The sequence below is a fragment of the Electrona antarctica genome (assembly GCF_951216825.1).
Source record: "Electrona antarctica genome assembly, chromosome: 19".
Lineage (NCBI taxonomy): Eukaryota > Metazoa > Chordata > Actinopteri > Myctophiformes > Myctophidae > Electrona > Electrona antarctica.
In genome coordinates this window covers 27,724,031-27,744,132 of record NC_136800.1, presented here as the reverse complement: position 1 = coordinate 27,744,132, position 20,102 = coordinate 27,724,031, and the positions used below count along the sequence as shown (strand labels likewise).

The window sequence follows — 20,102 nt, the reverse complement described above, 5'->3', positions numbered from 1 at the left end:
CAATGTATGTGTGCATGGGGACACTGCAGTCCAATGTATGTATGTGTGGGGACACTGCAGTCCAATGTATGTATGTGTGGGGACACTGCAGTCCAATGTATGTGTGGGGACACTGCAGTCCAATGTATGTATGTGTGGGGACACTGCAGTCCAATGTATGTGTGGGGACACTGCAGTCCAATGTAGTATGTGTGGGGACCCTGCAGTCCAATGTAGTATGTGTGGGGACCCTGCAGTCCAATGTAGTATGTGTGGGGACCCTGCAGTCCAATGTATGTGTGGGGACACTGCAGTCCAATGTATGTGTGGGGACACTGCAGTCCAATGTAGTATGTGTGGGGACCCTGCAGTCCAATGTAGTATGTGTGGGGACCCTGCAGTCCAATGTAGTATGTGTGGGGACCCTGCAGTCCAATGTAGTATGTGTGGGGACCCTGCAGTCCAATGTAGTATGTGTGGGGACACTGCAGTCCAATGTATGTGTGGGGACCCTGCAGTCCAATGTAGTATGTGTGGGGACCCTGCAGTCCAATGTAGTATGTGTGGGGACCCTGCAGTCCAATGTAGTATGTGTGGGGACCCTGCAGTCCAATGTAGTATGTGTGGGGACACTGCAGTCTAATGTATGTGTGGGGACACTGCAGTCTAATGTATGTGTGGGGACACTGCAGTCTAATGTATGTGTGGGGACAATGCAAGTTGGGGTCCCAAAGATTAAACAAAATGTATACTTTGAGTCACAGACCCATAATGGTCCATGTGGGCCCCTGGTGGTCCCCGTGCCAGACATTGAGAACCATTGCTGTCGTCCAATTTTCCAATTTTCAGGAAAAATACAAAACTGATCCAAAACAAAATTATCTGCCAGTAACAACAAATACAAGACAATAACAGAGGCAGACATTTATCCCACGATTTTGCAACCCATTTTTTCACCCAGTGTCAATTATCTCACACACACACACACACACACACACACACACACACACACACACACACACACACACACACACACACACACACACACACACACACACACACACACACACACACACACACACACACACACACACACACACACACAGATCACCTCTCGACGGCTGGCTGATATTGTTTCTTAATGAATGTTTGACAATGCTGGTGAGGGCGGGACGTTCCCACAGGACAGCCAATCAGGCGTGAGAGAGAGCTTATGACCCCATCCACTTCAGAGTGTCCGGGTCATTTGCTCAACAATTGGTGTTAATCCTGCAAACCTTGTTTATCCAAAAACGGTACTTTTCAGGAAATGGGCTCCATTAGCCAATGGGAAGAGGACAAACAACAGTAATGCACGCTAAATGTCCCATTAGATGCAACCGGACAGCCGAGCTGGGGAATCGCATGTCGAGTAGCAGTGCTAGTTGTGCAACAAAATTATATTTAATTTGCTACCACAGTTGTGAATGGAGAATGGAAATCAATAGAGTAACACTTATGACTGTATGTTGGAACAGTTATCAGGACAATTCATGTACAGTACAGAATGAATAATCAAACCCCCAATTTGAATTGCAGTCCAATGTATGTGTGGGGACACTGCAGTCTAATGTATGTGTGGGGACACTGCAGTCCAATGCATGCATGTGTGGGGACACTGCAGTCCAATGTATGTGTGGGGACACTGCAGTTCAATGTATGCATGTGTGGGGACACTGCAGTCCAATGTATGTGTGGGGACACTGCAGTCCAATGCATGCATGTGTGGGGACACTGCAGTCCAATGTATGTGTGGGGACACTGCAGTCCAATGTATGCATGTGTGGGGACACTGCAGTCCAATGTATGTGTGGGGACACTGCAGTCTAATGTATGTGTGGGGACACTGCAGTCTAATGTATGTGTGGGGACACTGCAGTCTAATGTATGTGTGGGGACACTGCAGTCCAATGTATGTGTGGGGACACTGCAGTCTAATGTATGTGTGGGGACACTGCAGTCTAATGTATGTGTGGGGACACTGCAGTCTAATGTATGTGTGGGGACACTGCAGTCCAATGTATGTGTGGGGACACTGCAGTCTAATGTATGTGTGGGGACACTGCAGTCCAATGTATGCATGTGTGGGGACACTGCAGTCCAATGCATGCATGTGTGGGGACACTGCAGTCCAATGCATGCATGTGTGGGGACACTGCAGTCCAATGTATGTGTGGGGACACTGCAGTCCAATGTATGTGTGGGGACACTGCAGTCCAATGTATGCATGTGTGGGGACACTGCAGTCCAATGTATGTGTGGGGACACTGCAGTCCAATGCATGCATGTGTGGGGACACTGCAGTCCAATGTATGTGTGGGGACACTGCAGTCCAATGTATGCATGTGTGGGGACACTGCAGTCCAATGTATGTGTGGGGACACTGCAGTCTAATGTATGTGTGGGGACACTGCAGTCTAATGTATGTGTGGGGACACTGCAGTCTAATGTATGTGTGGGGACACTGCAGTCCAATGTATGTGTGGGGACACTGCAGTCTAATGTATGTGTGGGGACACTGCAGTCTAATGTATGTGTGGGGACACTGCAGTCCAATGTATGTGTGGGGACACTGCAGTCTAATGTATGTGTGGGGACACTGCAGTCCAATGTATGCATGTGTGGGGACACTGCAGTCCAATGCATGCATGTGTGGGGACACTGCAGTCCAATGCATGCATGTGTGGGGACACTGCAGTCCAATGTATGTGTGGGGACACTGCAGTCCAATGTATGTGTGGGGACACTGCAGTCCAATGTATGCATGTGTGGGGACACTGCAGTCCAATGTATGTGTGGGGACACTGCAGTCCAATGTATGCATGTGTGGGGACACTGCAGTCCAATGTATGTGTGGGGACACTGCAGTCTAATGTATGCATGTGTGGGGACACTGCAGTCCAATGTATGTGTGGGGACACTGCAGTCCAATGTATGTGTGGGGACACTGCAGTCCAATGTGTGTGTGGGGACACTGCAGTCCAATGTATGTGTGGGGACACTGCAGTCCAATGTATGTGTGGGGACACTGCAGTCCAATGTATGTGTGGGGACACTGCAGTCCAATGTGTGTGTGGGGACACTGCAGTCCAATGTATGTGTGGGGACACTGCAGTCCAATGTGTGTGTGGGGACACTGCAGTCCAATGTGTGTGTGGGGACACTGCAGTCCAATGTATGTGTGGGGACACTGCAGTCCAATGTGTGTGTGGGGACACTGCAGTCCAATGTGTGTGTGGGCACTACTGTATAGTCCCCTGTTTCTCAACGCCGGGTTTGGGGACCACTAGTGGTCCAAATGGTCCCATACTGGTCTGTAACTCAGAGTGTATGGAACCGAATGGACCCGTGTTTGCACAATGCAAGTTGGGGTCCCAAAGATTAAACAAAATGTATACTTTGAGTCACAGACCCATAATGGTCCATGTGGGCCCCTGGTGGTCCCCGTGCCAGACATTGAGAACCAAAATACAAAACTGATCCAAGACAAAATTATCTGCAAGTAACAACAAATACAAGACAATAACAGAGGCAGACATTTATCCCACGATTTTGCAACCCATTTTTTCACCCAGTGTCAATTATCTCACACACACACACACACACACACACACACACACACACACACACACACACACACACACACACACACACACACACACACACACACACACACACACACACACAGATCACCTCTCAACGGCTGGCTGATAATGTTTCTTAATGAATGTTTGACAATGCTGGTGAGGGCGGGACGTTCCCACAGGACAGCCAATCAGACGTGAGAGAGAGCTTATGACCCCATCCACTTCAGAGTGTCCGGGTCATTTGCTCAACAATTAGTGTTAATCCTGCAAACCTTGTTTATCCAAAAACGGTACTTTTCAGGAAATGGGAAAGACATTATAATAAATGCCTTCTATTGCATCTGACATAAGTGTATTATTGAAAATCTAATCTTCATGTACCATATTGAGCACTTGTGCTGTTTCTGACATCAGTTCATGTTGACCTCCATATTCATAATGACTCCATTTGACTCCATACTGTATACTGTATGTGTATTTGACCCGGGCTCAGTTCCCCAAGGGACTGACTGACTGACTGACTGCCTGCCTGCCTGCCTGCCTGCCTGACTGACTGACTGACTGACTGACCCACCCACACATTGGGAAAAGTCTAACTCATAAAAAACATCTCTCATTTTAGATGTTAGCTTTTTTTCATTCATTGGTTTAGAACAGTGGTTCTCAAAACTAAAAGATATACAAGCTCACAGCACTTGTACTTTTTTTTAAATGTTTGGAATCAGAAAAACATTTTCTGCCAAATACACGCAAAAGTCTGAGTACTACTGATTTAGAAGGCATTTGTAGAATGGGCCTCAGGTCTTGATGGCTGATGGGTAACAGGATGGAGACCTGGAGATACAAGGTTTCTCCCTTTCAGCACCTTGTTTACAGTATCACAGACCACAGGGGAGACACGGGGGTTAGTGTTCAGAATACTGATTGGTGTTTTGAATTCAAATCCAGTGTTACTTTGGACTGTTACTCTGCTAGCCGAAATGGCTGCAATGACACAATGTCGCTGATTAAATTCAACTAATTATCGGCGTTAAGTGCGTGACCAATGAGAGTATCAGCTCATCATCTGCATTTAACGCGACGCATGGGTACTGAGGGTGAATGGGTACCGCAGTGAACTGCCATTAAAAATGGTTGCGGGTTTGATGTTAACCATACATTCAAGGTCCTAAAGTTATGGTGGACCTTATGCTGGGAATACACACACACACACCACACACACACAGACCATTGGAGAGTCCTCCTTCAGTGCTAGTGTGTCCCACAGGGCAGCACGGTGTACCAGTGTCATGCCATATGTCATAATGTGCTCACGCAAACATTTGAGAGACATGTCGGGAGACATACGGACGAACACTGTCTAGAACACTCTTCTAGACGCTCTTCGGTGTGTGAATGGAACGTTTATTTTTATGTTTTGTATGAAAATGTCTGAAAATAAAGAAACAAGCTCTCGTTTATGAACAGCTATAATCAGTTTGTGTGCTTCAGCCTCTGCCTCGATCAGCTCACAGCTTCACTGTGTTCAGAGTATGCAGCCAATACGGCTTCACAGTGTTCAGAGTATACAGCCAATACGTCTTCACGGTGTTCAGAGTATGCAGCCAATACGGCTTCACGGTGTCCAGAGTATGCAGCCAATACGGCTTCACAGTGTTCAGAGTATGCAGCCAATATGGCTTCACGGTGTTCAGAGTATGCAGCCAATACGGCTTCACGGTGTTCAGAGTATGCAGCCAATACGGCTTCACAGTGTTCAGAGTATGCAGCCAATACGGCTTCACGGTGTTCAGAGTATGCAGCCAATACGTCTTCACGGTGTTCAGAGTATGCAGCCAATACGGCTTCACGGTGTTCAGAGTATGCAGCCAATACGGCTTCACGGTGTTCAGAGTATGCAGCCAATACGGCTTCACGTTGCGGCGTTCAGAGTATGGGTTTTATGCGTACGGTTTTAAGTCTCCCATTGGCTTAGGAGGCAGCCAATCATGACTAGGTTACAATCATGGTTAGGCTAAGCTAGAGAGTAGATCAACATGTTGTCCAGTCGCTTTGCAAGCAGCTGGCAAAAAGGTTAACCAGTTGAGAACTATAGTATCCCTAATATGGGGGAAACATAGAAGATAGCTATCTGGACATGACGCTAGTATGGGCCTGACACTAGTATGGGCCTGACACTAGTATGTTGTTGGAACTTACCCCCAATCCAACCATTGATGCATGGGTACCAAGCAGAAAGGCACTGGGTAACATTTTTATAGTCTTTGGGGTGACATGGGCTGGGAATTGAACCGCAACCTCCCAATCTCAGAGCGGACACTCTTTTTTATATCATTATTTTTCATAACCAAAGTTTAAAAGTTAGATATTACCCAAATTTGGAGATGTCATAGACAACTGACATCATAGATGACTGGTCACATGAAGTTAGGGTTGCCAACTACCTGACATTCTAATGATATCCATTTCCAGAAATAAAAATCACACGTGTGAAAAGTGAGGGGCGCAAGATGTATTTATATTGGTCATATGACGATTTACGTCATACTGTAAGTGCTCGAAACAAACATTAAAAATCCTATATTTGGCTGCCATATAGCGCGCTTCAATAAGGAACACCCAGAATAATGCACAATGTGTGTCCCTCATCACTCAGCTCAATAAGGCAAACGTCTTTTAGTTTCCAAATAAGGGACAATTCCATTATTCACCGGACAGCTGGCAACCTTAATCCCAAAATCCACCTGATTTGTGTGTGCGTGCGTGCGTGTGTGTGTGTGTGTGTGTGTGTGTGTGTGTGTGTGTGGAATTGGAGAAGCAGCAGTGTCTTCCAGAGTACTGAGGAACTCCTCCAGACCTATATCCCAGCATGCACCTGGCCCACATGGGTCTGGCGGTCCGCCAGCATTAGCATATCAAAGCTGCATTTGATTGCTGTACAGTGGGAAAAAAGAGAGCTAGCACTTCACTTCCATGCATTGTACGCAAGCACGCACACGCAAGCACGCACGCACGCACGCACGCACACACACACACACACACACACACACACACACACACACACACACACACACACACACACACACACACACACACACACACACACACACACACACACACACACACACACACACACACACACACACACAGGCTAATACTACACAGAGACAACAATATTGTGTACATTTTAGGCCTAATTTTAACAAATTCTGAATGACGTCATATTGTAGTGTGGAGAGAGTCAAACTGAACTGTTTCCGTCATTGGGCTTTAGCACACATTTTAAATGGGTGTGGGTAGAGCCATATAAAAGGAGAGTTGCATCACTCCCGTTCACTTCATCTGACCAGTTTTCTACCGGAAGTTTACGAAATGCACTGGTGTCTATATGAGTGTTTGTCACTAGTTTGAATTACATGAACCATGTGATATTGTTTCTGATCCCTCATTGACGTAAGTTACGCAACTGTCCAATAGAATGCTCTGGGTGTGGGGAAGGATGGGTGGTAAGGGACCTGGAGATTGCATAAGGTTGAGAACAACTGGAGTTGGCACTGTATTGGACCGCTCCCCCCGTCTACACCATATCAATATTCAATATCTTCACCAAAAATAGCCAATATGCAAGCTCACAATGTGGAACTCAAGGTTTTTTTCCCCTGAAAAGTTAAAGCAGGAAATGAAAAAATGGACATAGGAGGTGTTCCACCTGACAGGGGTAATATCACAGCGACAGTATTGATGGACAACCACTTTTCAAAGACACTATTCACTCCACACACACACACACACACACACACACACACACACACACACCCACACACACACACACACACACACACACACACACACACACACACACACACACACACACACACACACACACACACACACACACACACACACACACACACACACACACACACACACACACACATCCACACACATCCATCCACGCCCGCTCCTTTGTTCCCCCATCTTCATATTTTCCTCTTTGTGATGAAAATTGCAGCTGGAACAGTGAACAATGGCCGACAGACAAAGCCTGTCCTCTGAAAACCTTTCATCTGTAGCTTCATGAATATTCCCATTTAGATCTGTTCGCCTGTTTCTCTTTTTTTCTTTTTAAAGCAGGCACCTGGGCGGACTGCTCGTTATAAAGCCGGCATAGAACACTGTAAACATTATGCGATCACAATGAGACCCATTGCACTGCTAAGAACAAAGCGGCCATTTTGTTTCACAATACGTCTTTCACTCATATCAAAGTGGTGGCCTAGAGATACAGCAAATCTGAAATACAGTAGGCCTATGTATTTATTCTTTCTGACTAATGACTGCTCCCCATTGATTATCCCTCGCTTATATATGATTACTTTTATTGTGGATGTTTCATTTTTTTTCTTTCTTTCTTTAAAGGAGCATTCAGTGATTTGTGTGATTTGGAAAACCCCCCGGTCCGCCCGGTAACAAGATGTGCACATGCACGCACTACAGTGGGGGGGACACAAGACAGGCCAACAGCACACACACCAAGGCCCGCCCCGCTCGATCATGATTGGCGGAAGGCCCCTCTCTATCCTGATTGGGTGAAGGCTGGGCCACCTAGCCAAAAACGTCACCAACGGTGACTATGCAAAGCCCATGACGATTGGCCAAAGGGTGGCGCTATAGCACTCAATTGAAAATGCAAACTTTGAACATGCATAGCTCATGAACCGTTTGACCGTTGACAATGATACACATATGTCTCCTCATGCCGAACAACTTTCGTGTTCTGACTTTTGACCTCTGACCTTTAGATCACCCGCCATTTTAAATTATATGAAAAACAGTTAAAATGTATCTCCTCCCAGGAATCTTTGATCAAAATTCACGAAAACTTCTACACGTGAACTTTGGACCTATACGGACAAAAGAATCATAGCACATTTTTCTTAAGTGAAAAAATGAAGTTTTTATGAGCCAATGAAAATTGCTGGTTTGTGAAGATTCTTCTTCTGCCTCTAATTCATACATGTCATATGTCATATGCTTATGTCACTAGTAGAGGGTCATGCCAAATAACACTGAAAGCGTACAAAGAGAAGTTTGTACGTGAAAACACATTGTAGTAATGGATAAAAACATCCCCAAAACCAATACACACAGTTACCGAAAATACTGGATGATGTTACTGTTTAGAATGAGTCAACTGACTGTGTCTGCATAGCTTAGTTGGTAGAGCTCTTGCCTTTGGAGCAGAGGGTCATGGGTTCAAATCCGGGTAGCGACAACTCAGCTCGTGATTCTTATTTGTGCATTATTGTTCTTATTGCGTATTGTCTTCTTTCTTGGTCCCGCCTTATCGCTGCTTGCAGCTATATTTCTTTCTTTCTTTCTTTCTTTCTTTCTTTCTTTCTTTTTGGTAGTGCAGTTTGACCCACCAGTTTTGGAGATATGTCTTATAGAGCACTGGCGTATTTGAGGCTCCGCAAGCGATGCACCGCTCACTCACTCATATAGTTATAACTAACTAACTAACTAACTAACTCTGCAATAGATCCTGCAGGTTGGCCCACCCATTTTACACACAAAAATAATCAAAAGCAGCAGATCTGCTGTACAAGCTGGAAAAGCGACACAGAGCGACGTGGTTTGGACTATAGGTTTGGACTATAGTACGTAGATCTGCGACTTTTAATGCTTTTGAATTTGAATCCTGAAAAGTAACAGTTTTGGACATATGAGGTTTCCACCCGACAGAGACAAGATACATAATTGTTGTTGTAGTTGAGCACACACACACACACACACACACACACACACACACACACACACACACACACACACACACACACACACACACACACACACACACACACACACACACACACACACACACACACACACACACACACACTAAAGGTGATCAATTGATCATAATTGGCTCCTGCTTGCAGCCAGTATTGATCTGTCACAACAATAGACCCCTCCCCATCTCTCTGCACTCTCTGGCCTTATATCCCTCCCTCCCATATTTTCACCCCAGACGCCGTTTGTCACCATCCTCCTTTCCACCCCCTTCCCCTCTCTCGATAAGTGTGTTCACTGCTGTCTCTCGCCCCTCAATCGATAGCAGAGCTGAGACACTCAGCAGTCAAATATATATATATATGACCGCCGTAGTCTGAAAACCCACCTTTTCAGACTCCATCATGGCCCATAGCACTTACCCTACCCCCTTAGATAGCATCTTTGTAGACTTAGATAGCATTTGATACAGACTTATAGCATGTTATGTAGACAGCACTATAATTGCATTGTATGTAGTCATAGCACGTCATAGTACATATGTATAGCATAGTATAGTATATATGTATAGTTTATATGTATAGTTTCATTATATAGATATTCCACTGTTACGTTCTTAGCTTACGCACGTTTCATGATAAATGCTTTTTGTTTTCTTGCTTAATGTAAATCGCTCTGGATTAAGAGCGTCTGCTAAATGCCTAAATTGTAAATTGTAAATTGCAGAGAGAGAGAGAGAGAGAGAGAGAGAGAGAGAGAGAGAGAGAGAGAGAGAGAGAGAGAGAGAGAGATTTGTGTTGCTCTGTAAACGATTTGAATTTGAGAAAGATGAGACAGAATTGACAAGAATGCTTAACTTGTGTTCTATTTGGGACACATTCTTAAGCAATCAGGATTAGTCTTTGTGTCTTTGTGTATTTCACTAATTCTATATCGTGGCACAGAAGTATAGCAGAAACTGCTGATCTACATGCTCGCTTCACAATGCGTTGTGAGCGTGTTGATCGGATATATATAATTAATGTGGTTAAGTGTGTCTATGTGTTTTATGAATATTGAACGAATGAAAAGTAAAAAAAAACAAAAACAAAACATGAGCTTGCGACAAAATAATATCTACATTGGATCCATTGAGTTCTCTTTTCCATTCGCTGAAAAGTTACCATTTTGGATATACAAGGAGGTTTCCATGCACCTGCCATTCATATATGCACGATGTATTGAAATAACGTTGGAAAAAAGTCTGAATATTTTCAGCACCAATCTTGCATAGGGTATGGGCCTGCATGGGGTATGGGCCTGCATGGGGTATGGGCCTGGCTCATGGGGTATGGGCCTGGCTCATGGGGTATGGGCCTGGCTCATGGGGTATGGGCCTGGCTCATGGGGTATGGGCCTGGCTCATGGGGTATGGGCCTGGCTCATGGGGTATGGGCCTGGCTCATGGGGTATGGGCCTGGCTCATGGGCCTGCATGGGGTATGGGCCTGGTATGGGCCTTGCATGGGGTATGGGCCGGGCTATGGGGTATGGGCCTGGCTCATGGGGTATGGGCCTGGCTCATGGGGTATGGGCCTGGCTATGGGCCTTGCATGGGGTATGGGCCTGGCTATGGGCCTGCATGGGGTATGGGCCTGGCTATGGGCCTTGCATGGGGTATGGGCCTGGCTATGGACCTGGCTCATGGGGTATGGGCCTGGCTATGGGCCTGGCTCATGGGGTATGGGCCTGGCTCATGGGGTATGGGCCTGGCTCATGGGGTATGGGCCTGGCTATGGGCCTGGCTCATGGGGTATGGGCCTGGCTATGGGCCTGGTATGGGCCTGGCTCATGGGGTATGGGCCTGGCTCATGGGGTATGGGCCGGGGTATGGGCCTGGCTATGGGCCTGGTATGGGCCTGGCTCATGGGGTATGGGCCTGGCTCATGGGGTATGGGCCGGGGTATGGGCCTGGCTATGGGCCTGGTATGGGCCTGGCTCATGGGGTATGGGCCTGGCTCATGGGGTATGGGCCGGGGTATGGGCCTGGCTATGGGCCTGGTATGGGCCTGGCTCATGGGGTATGGGCCTGGCTCATGGGGTATGGGCCGGGGTATGGGCCTGGCTATGGGCCTGGTATGGGCCTGGCTCATGGGGTATGGGCCTGGCTCATGGGGTATGGGCCTGGCTCATGGGGTATGGGCCGGGGTATGGGCCTGGCTATGGGCCTGGTATGGGCCTGGCTCATGGGGTATGGGCCTGGCTCATGGGGTATGGGCCTGGCTCATGGGGTATGGGCCTGGCTATGGGCCTGGCTCATGGGGTATGGGCCTGGCTCATGGGGTATGGGCCTGGCTCATGGGGTATGGGCCTGGCTCATGGGGTATGGGCCTGGCTCATGGGGTATGGCTCAAAGGATTGTTCAGATGTGCGCCAAACATTTGAGAACCACTGGATTAGTGAGCAGGAAGGCGAGGCAGTCGGGAAACATGAAGGTCACCCACTTTACCCCTGATTGGGGGGAGGGAGGGTCGCAATTGCCATGAGACCCAAAATGACGCCCCTGCCTGATTGGCTGTTCAGTGACGTAGCATGTGATTGGCTGGTGCGTTGGCGGTACTCACGTCGGTGACTCCCGCCTCCAGGATGCTGAGTTTGGTTTCTTTCTCCAGCGCTGCCTTCTGACGCACTGCAACCACAAACACGAAAAAAAACACAGAAAAACAAATTAACCCCATATGGTTGAGCGGAGTCCCTCAGGGCTCTATAATAGTGTATTTTCTTTCTTTTTTTCTTCTTTTAATTTTGTTATCGTGGGGAAAGTTTTAGCTGAAAATAGCCAATCGACGAGCTTATCAATCAGACCACACTGCTCCTACAAGTGCATTCATTCATTTCTGTATTCATACAGGTGAATCATGGGATGTTTGTGCACAGGTAATAGAGTGCGAGACAGATGGAGAGACAGATGGACGGGGTATAAACAATGTTTTCATACTCGGTGTTCTGTTGTTTTGCTGTGGTGGAATTAAAATATGAATGCCACAAAATAGAAATACCTTGTTTGGTGGTGGTGGTGATGCTGTGTGTGTGTGTGTGCGTGCGTGCGTGCGTACGTGCGTGCGTGCGTGCGTGCGTGCGTGCGTGCGTGCGTGCGTGCGTGCGTGCGTGCGTGCGTGCGTGCGTGCGTGCGAGAGAGAGAGAGAGAGAGAGAGAGAGAGATAGAGACAGATTGACACACACACACACACACACACAAGGTGATGAAATCAGCACAAAAGTTATGACCACATGAATCCTAATTATTCTGAGGCGGACAAGCATATCTATTTGGTTCTGATTTCATCACATACATTAACGTTTCATTACATGTATTACGATTGCATCACTTGTATTCTGACTTCAAGTGGTTCATAAAATGTCCCTCTGTATTCCTATTTTTTTCCTTCCTTTTCCTTTTTGCCAGGTGTAAACCTGGCTTACAGTCACTAAACTAATGCTTCTCGTTCTAGTAGCGACCTAGTCACGATTGGCTGCCTCCTAAGCCAATGGGAGTCTGAACCCATAGTCTGAAACGCCTCACCGCGGAAGTGAACCCATACTCTGAAGCGCTGCAACGTGGAGCGAGTGGCAACAGCAGCTAATGTTATGAACTAATTGGAGCTACAGGAAAGCCATAACAAAACACAGTGATTGAACCAACAAAAGAACGTCGGAAACGAACAAAAACAACGGCCGGGAGGTTGTGACAGAGAACCACATATTAACAAGTTAATAAAATATAATAATAAAAGGGGGAACGATGCACGATGGAGACAACACTTTTTGCACCTGGCAGGTAATGATACGTGTGTCATTATTGTTTTCTTTGGGGGTTTTTCTTTAACAAATGGAACTCTGGCATATACTTCCCTTTCTTTGCACAGTCTACTTCCCAGAATGCACCATCACCTCTACACCACAGAGTTATATACAAACTAGAGGGCAGACAGCCAGCTATTCATTTGGATTCAAGTTGCTCAGTGGCATTTGAAGCACCCGGAAGTCTGCCGGAGGTATCCCCATTGGCCTCAACATTTAGGCCAATGGGGGGGGGTCCATAGTTGCAGTCCAGAGTTGTGAGCAGAGTCAGCAGACGCACAAGTGTGTGGGGGCAGATAGAAGCATGCGCAGCAGCGTTTTAAATGTGGAAGTATTGCATTCTCAGATTGGACCACCAGGCGACGGCCGCTTCATTGCTCGACCCTGGTTTGGGGGCTTACGTCTAGAGAGACGATTCCAGAGACGACACTCTGTGGGTTTTTGGATCACCACTAGATGGCGGCAGCGCTTCCGATGTAACACCTCAAACACGCACGTAAACATGCATGGTCACGCACGCACGCACATGCATACATGCATGCACACACACACATGTACCGTAAATCCTCAAATACATTCCTTCCTTCAATAAAAAGCCGTCCCCCTATTAATTACCAGGGGTGGCGTTGAATTTCGCCGTATCTGATACCTTCCTGCTCTGGCTGTCTGTCACGTCAGTGTCCAGATGCCGGTGGTCGCGCTACTCGTGGACAACACAACAACAAACTAACAGACAAACTTCGGGAGAGAACGCCACTAAGCACTTTTCATGGCTACGGACAATAAAACGAATTAGCGCAGCAGTCTATAACTGCGGAGGAGGGAGGAAAATGACACAAAACCAAGCAAATTAAATCTACCCCACAGCCTACGACAATGAGTGAGTGTTTGTGACACGACACGCTGCACTCGCAGATCTGCCCTTTATGCAACGAACGTACCGTATGTTCGTTCTATAAACGTTTAAGGAACGAACGCTAAGCTTAGCTTGTTGCTAACGCGTCTCTCTCTCTCTCGCTCTCTCTCTCTCTCTCTCTCTCTCTGTGTATGTACCCCGTTGAAGTTACAAGAGTTAGATGATGATCACTGCAGTGTGGCACTGTTCATATAAACTGCTTTGATATAATAGGAAATAGCCTGCCATATTGTATATTGCATTTTATTATTTGCTTCTGAACTTGTCAGTAGCCTAACTGTAGGCCTAGATACATATTTGAATGTGCAATAAATAGGATGGACCACAGTAGGCTACTGTGGTAGTATATCTCAGTTGAAGTTATATATTTGTGACCAGATTTGACTGAGGGACTGCCATTGGATCTTTTTTTCACGTCATATGAAAGCAGGGAATCATAGCTTCAAATTGACATTGGTTGTTCAAGTTAAATTGATGTGTTGATGTTATTATAGTATTTACCATAGGCAATATTGTTATAAAAAGTTAAAATGACCATTGAGCACCTGCACCTGCACTGTTTAATATTTCATGGACTTGGTTTCAATACATGAGCCCAGTACATTTTACTGGGTTCTAACTGACACAAAATGTGACTTATACATTATGATCGGTTTGAAAAGTAGAAATATAGGCCTCCTTCTTATAGCTTCCTTCCAATAAAAGCCCGGCATCAGAATCGGTAGAGACAAATAAAAGCCCCGGATAATAAATGAGGATTTACACCCTGACAGTCTGAATGAATATGTTACTAATTTCTGCTTTGATCCATTCATAAATATATTTGAGAGTAGAATAGGATAACAGTTTTTGTTTTGTACAGCATGACTTTGTAATGATTTTTTTTTAAAGCAACCGGAAATTACGTCATCACTCCAAAATGGCGGGGGCACTGGGCACTGGTTGTTACTATGGGACTTAATGGGCACTGGGCACTAGTTGTTACTATGGGACTTAATGGGCACTGGGCACTGGTTGTTACTATGGGACTTAATGGGCACTGGGCACTAGTTGTTACTATGGGACTTAATGGGCACTGGTTGTTACTATGGGACTTAATGGGCACTGGGCACTAGTTGTTACTATGGGACTTAATGGGCACTGGTTGTTACTATGGGACTTAATGGGCACTAGTTGTTACTATGGGACTTAATGGGCACTGGTTGTTACTATGGGACTTAATGGGCACTAGTTGTTACTATGGGACTTAATGGGCACTGGTTGTTACTATGGGACTTAATGGGCACTAGTTGTTACTATGGGACTTAATGGGCACTGGTTGTTACTATGGGACTTAATGGGCACTAGTTGTTACTATGGGACTTAATGGGCACTAGTTGTTACTATGGGACTTAATGGGCACTGGTTGTTACTATGGGACTTAATGGGCACTGGTTGTTACTATGGGACTTAATGGGCACTGGTTGTTACTATGGGACTTAATGGGCACTAGTTGTTACTATGGGACTTAATGGGCACTGGTTGTTACTATGGGACTTAATGGGCACTAGTTGTTACTATGGGACTTAATGGGCACTGGTTGTTACTATGGGACTTAATGGGCACTAGTTGTTACTATGGGACTTAATGGGCACTAGTTGTTACTATGGGACTTAATGGGCACTGGTTGTTACTATGGGACTTAATGGGCACTAGTTGTTACTATGGGACTTAATGGGCACTAGTTGTTACTATGGGACTTAATGGGCACTGGTTGTTACTATGGGACTTAATGGGCACTGGGCACTGGTTGTTACTATGGGACTTAATGGGCACTGGGCACTGGTTGTTACTATGGGACTTAATGGGCACTGGGCACTAGTTGTTACTATGGGACTTAATGGGCACTGGGCACTAGTTGTTACTATGGGACTTAATGGGCACTGGGCACTGGTTGTTACTATGGGACTTAATGGGCACTGGTTGTTACTATGGGACTTAATGGGCACTAGTTGTTACTATGGGACTTAATGGGCACTGGTTGTTACTATGGGACTTAATGGGCACTGGGCACTAGTTGTTACTATGGGACTTAATGGGCACTGGGCACTAGTTGTTACTATGGGACTTAATGGGAGTTTTGTCTCTTGTCTATCTACTACCCAGAATGCACCATCACCTCTATACAGTGTCTATCTACTACCCAGAATGCACCATAACCTCTACAGTACATTTAGAGTAACAAACAAAAGAATGACAAGAGAAAAAGGATGGAGAGAGCGAAGGAGGGAGCATGTGTGTGTGTGTGTGTGTGTGTGTGGGGGGGGGGGGGGGGGATTCTTCATTATTTCCCTCCAAAACGCACGCGCACACACACACACGCACGCGCATGCGCACACTCGCACGCGCACGCGCACGCGCACACGCACACGCACACGCACACGCACACACACACACACACACACGCTTCATTTGTCACCCGGCCTGTCCCAGAGTTTTTGCTTTATGTTAACTCAATGTATCACAGACGCCTTGAGGGAGGGAGGGGGGCTCCCAAATTCATTCATTTTTCAACAATGACAAAAGGGGACAGGGTGTGTGTGTGTGTGTGTGTGTGTGTGTGTGTGTGTGTGTGTGTGTGTGTGTGTGTGTGCGTGCGTGTGTGTGTGTGTGTGCCAGTGTGCGTCCATGCACCCACACTGTGCGTGCGTGCGTGCGTGCGTGCGTGCGTGCGTGCGTGCGTGCGTGCGTGCACACAATGTATAGATCAAATGGATTGGGTCTTTTTTATACAGCATGCACGCACAAATGCACACACGCTTGTGCTCTTGCCTGCCCTGCGCACACACAGACTTGAATTGCATGAATGCACGCACATGATGCACACACATGCATTAATTTATTTGTCAGGAATACATTGATGGTGGGCCCTCATTTTCACTGATGCCAATATTGCATTAGGCCACAATAACAGCAAGGCTGCAACAGTTAATCAAAGTAATCCATTCAAAAACATTGGTCATTTAATAATCAATGATCAATCCCAATTTTTGGCAAGTCATTATAGACGAAAAGCTTCTGAGCAAATTAATTATTCCACTGCCCGCTATGTGGTATAGCAGGGGTTCTCAACGTTTTTGGCCGGGGACCCCCGAAAATGCTTTGGCAACGTCTCGGAACCCCTGTGGTATAGCATAAGCACAGCTCAGCCATGCCAGCCTTTGAGTGATCGTTAGCATGAGCACACACTGTTTACCTCTCGTCAGAAACGGTTACATGTCCGGAGCGATGCGAGACAAAGTCACAAATGAAATCCGATCATCGGGATGCGCGACGGCTCACCATGGACAGCGCTCAAAGCTTTAGAGATACAGGGCTTTGAAAATCCCATAGCTGGTGAGGACGGTGGCGTTGCATAGCAACCGGAGCAATGCTAAAAGGTAAATTGACAGTCGCCGCTTTCATATAGTATACGGGGGTCTACGAACATGTACGTAGTTGGCACCTGCCACTGCCATACCCTAGGGGTCTGAATATGTTTGTAGATGGCAGAAAAATAATTAATAATACAAAAATTAACAAATAGTGAAAATAACTATGAAGTATTACTTCATAATCAATAGCTGCTTCCCACTAATACACCAAACATAGAATACAGTACAAACACAATGCATATACAGTAATAAAATCACTTAAAGCAGTTACATACTGAGGCAGGGAGGTTTGTAATCATGCTTTTAAATTCTTAGATCAGTAAAACATTGATTTTCAAGTATAGTAATACAAGTACACGCACGCACGCACGCACGCACGCACGCACGCACGCACGCACGCACGCACGCACGCACGCACGCACGCACGCACAGGGTGTATTTCAGTGGTATAATGAGAGACGGCAGCCGTCCAACATGGGGTCGCGACCCCACGGCCGCATGGAGCTGTAATCACATGACCCTGCATGGACCCACACATAAACACTCACACACTGCTGGCATGATATGATGCTGTCCAATGGAAACCTGGTATGTCCAAAGCTGATACTTAGCATAGCCTGCGTTCCAACGGATCCAATGTTTTTTCTTATTTAGTCACAAGCTCTTGTTAATACGTTGCATTGGTTACATTTATATAAAACCTACAGACCTACAAGCTCCCAACACGTCACAATGCAATATGTTGCAAGCTTTTTTTAGATTTGGTCTTTTTGTTACATTTGCATGACACACACACACAAAAAATGTTAGTTTGGCTGGAAGGGGGGTGCGGAGGGTGCTCCAGCACCCCCTGCTGGTGGAGAGGATAATTTTTTGACATGTCTACCAGAGCGTGCAGATTGCACAGCGAGTGAGTTGACCGATAGACACAACAACATGACGAGACAGCAAAAACGTATTGTAGTTTTACTTTCACCTGCACCAAGTGGTTTAAAGAAATCTACTGTTATTATGATTAACTCGGTTAGTCGGTTACTCGGATGAGGAGGTGGAAATAACAACACAGCAACAACTAATAGTAAGTATAACAGGTGTGTGTGTGTGTGTGTGTGTGTGTGTGTGTGTGTGTGTGTGTTAGAGAAATGTTTTTTTTTCTTTTCTTGTAAAGCTGCCGCTGTGAAGGACTTGTGTGTTTTGGAGAAACACACGAGGGGTGATGTTTGTCGAGTGTTTGTGTTGGAGCGTATCAGTGCGGCAGCACAGTTCATATTCAGCTTCTTCCAGAGAGAGATCATAGATGGAGACACTACAAAACACTGCTGCTCTCTCGCTCTCTCTCTCTCTCTCTCTCTCTCTCTCTTTTTTTTCCCTCTCACTTCTTTCCATCACTTCCGTACATACACGCCTAGAAGACCCCATCATTTTGGAATTGCGTTTGGGTGAGTTTGGGTTTGACATTATTTACGATTCTGTGCTGTTGGATTAAAACTCGGACGGGGCTCAGTTGGCAACGTTCGACACGGCAACTCGGCTTGGTGGTGCACTGGTGTCTCTCGTGGTTCAAGTTCGGTAGAGACGGCGCTCCTCCGTCACAATCTATAGACTCTATGGGGAGGATTTCAGTGCAATATGTACGGATTTTGGGGTTTTCTATGCGTGTATGTATAATGGTAATGCCAATCTGTGCTATTTCACAGTGTTTGGGTGAGACCAGGTTGGGCTTCCGTTTCAGACTGAAATTTCTAAATAAAATGACTGAAAAAGCCATCGCAGTCCAACTTTAACATCACACTAACAGTATACTGCTGTTAACGCATTCCGCACCGACATGGTGACTTGCTACCTTGTACGTACTATTATTTTAAAGAACAATTAAAACAGAGTGAAAATAGTCGATCTACAAGCCAACACAAAGGTTTCTAGATCTGCTGTTTTCACCACTGTTGTGCCGTAAAGGTTAAATATGGCATAGTGGTAAAGTGCCTGCACCAATGCGGAGGTTGGGAGTTCGAAGCCACCACGGTGCATCTGGCTTTGTAGAGCGTCTATAAGAACACATTTATTGGCCCACGTTCGGGGAGGGAAGCCGGGCAGGGTGATAATTATCACGGCACATCCTATGGGCAGCACCAGGGAGTGTTGGGCGAGAGGTCTGGAGTAGGTCACAGGTTCTATGTCCTACCGGTGGGGGCTCCTCACTTAGCTGCAGGTGGAATCAGTAGGATACAACAGCAGTGACAACACAGAAATGTGTGTGGGGAGGAAATAATTGGCACATAACGACTAAATTGGCGAGAAAAAGAGGTAACAAGCAATAAACAAAAAAAACCAACAGCTTGTTGTGCCACAGCTGTGACATTGTATGAATAAACACAGTGAAATAAATGGGGCTCAGACCAGAGTGAGTATAGCGTGAAATTAATACATTATCGCTGCGCTAACGGCATATCGTTATTGAAATACCACTACAGGTCAGCGGCCTGTTAGTTGTTGACGTGGGGCTCACTAATTGATTGTGTGTGTGTGTGTGTGTGTG

General features: G+C 46.2%; 1 protein-coding gene across 1 annotated transcript in view; it reads right to left on the bottom strand.

Annotated features, from left to right (window-relative positions):
- The window catches only part of LOC306943084 (receptor-type tyrosine-protein phosphatase N2-like), a 196,020-nt gene that overhangs the window by 63,948 nt on the left and 111,970 nt on the right, over positions 1-20,102 (bottom strand). Inside the window, exon 13 of the mRNA XM_079529287.1 lies at positions 12,001-12,065. Within this exon, the coding sequence (XP_079385413.1) occupies positions 12,001-12,065 (65 nt within the window). The remainder of the gene's footprint in view (positions 1-12,000; positions 12,066-20,102) is intronic.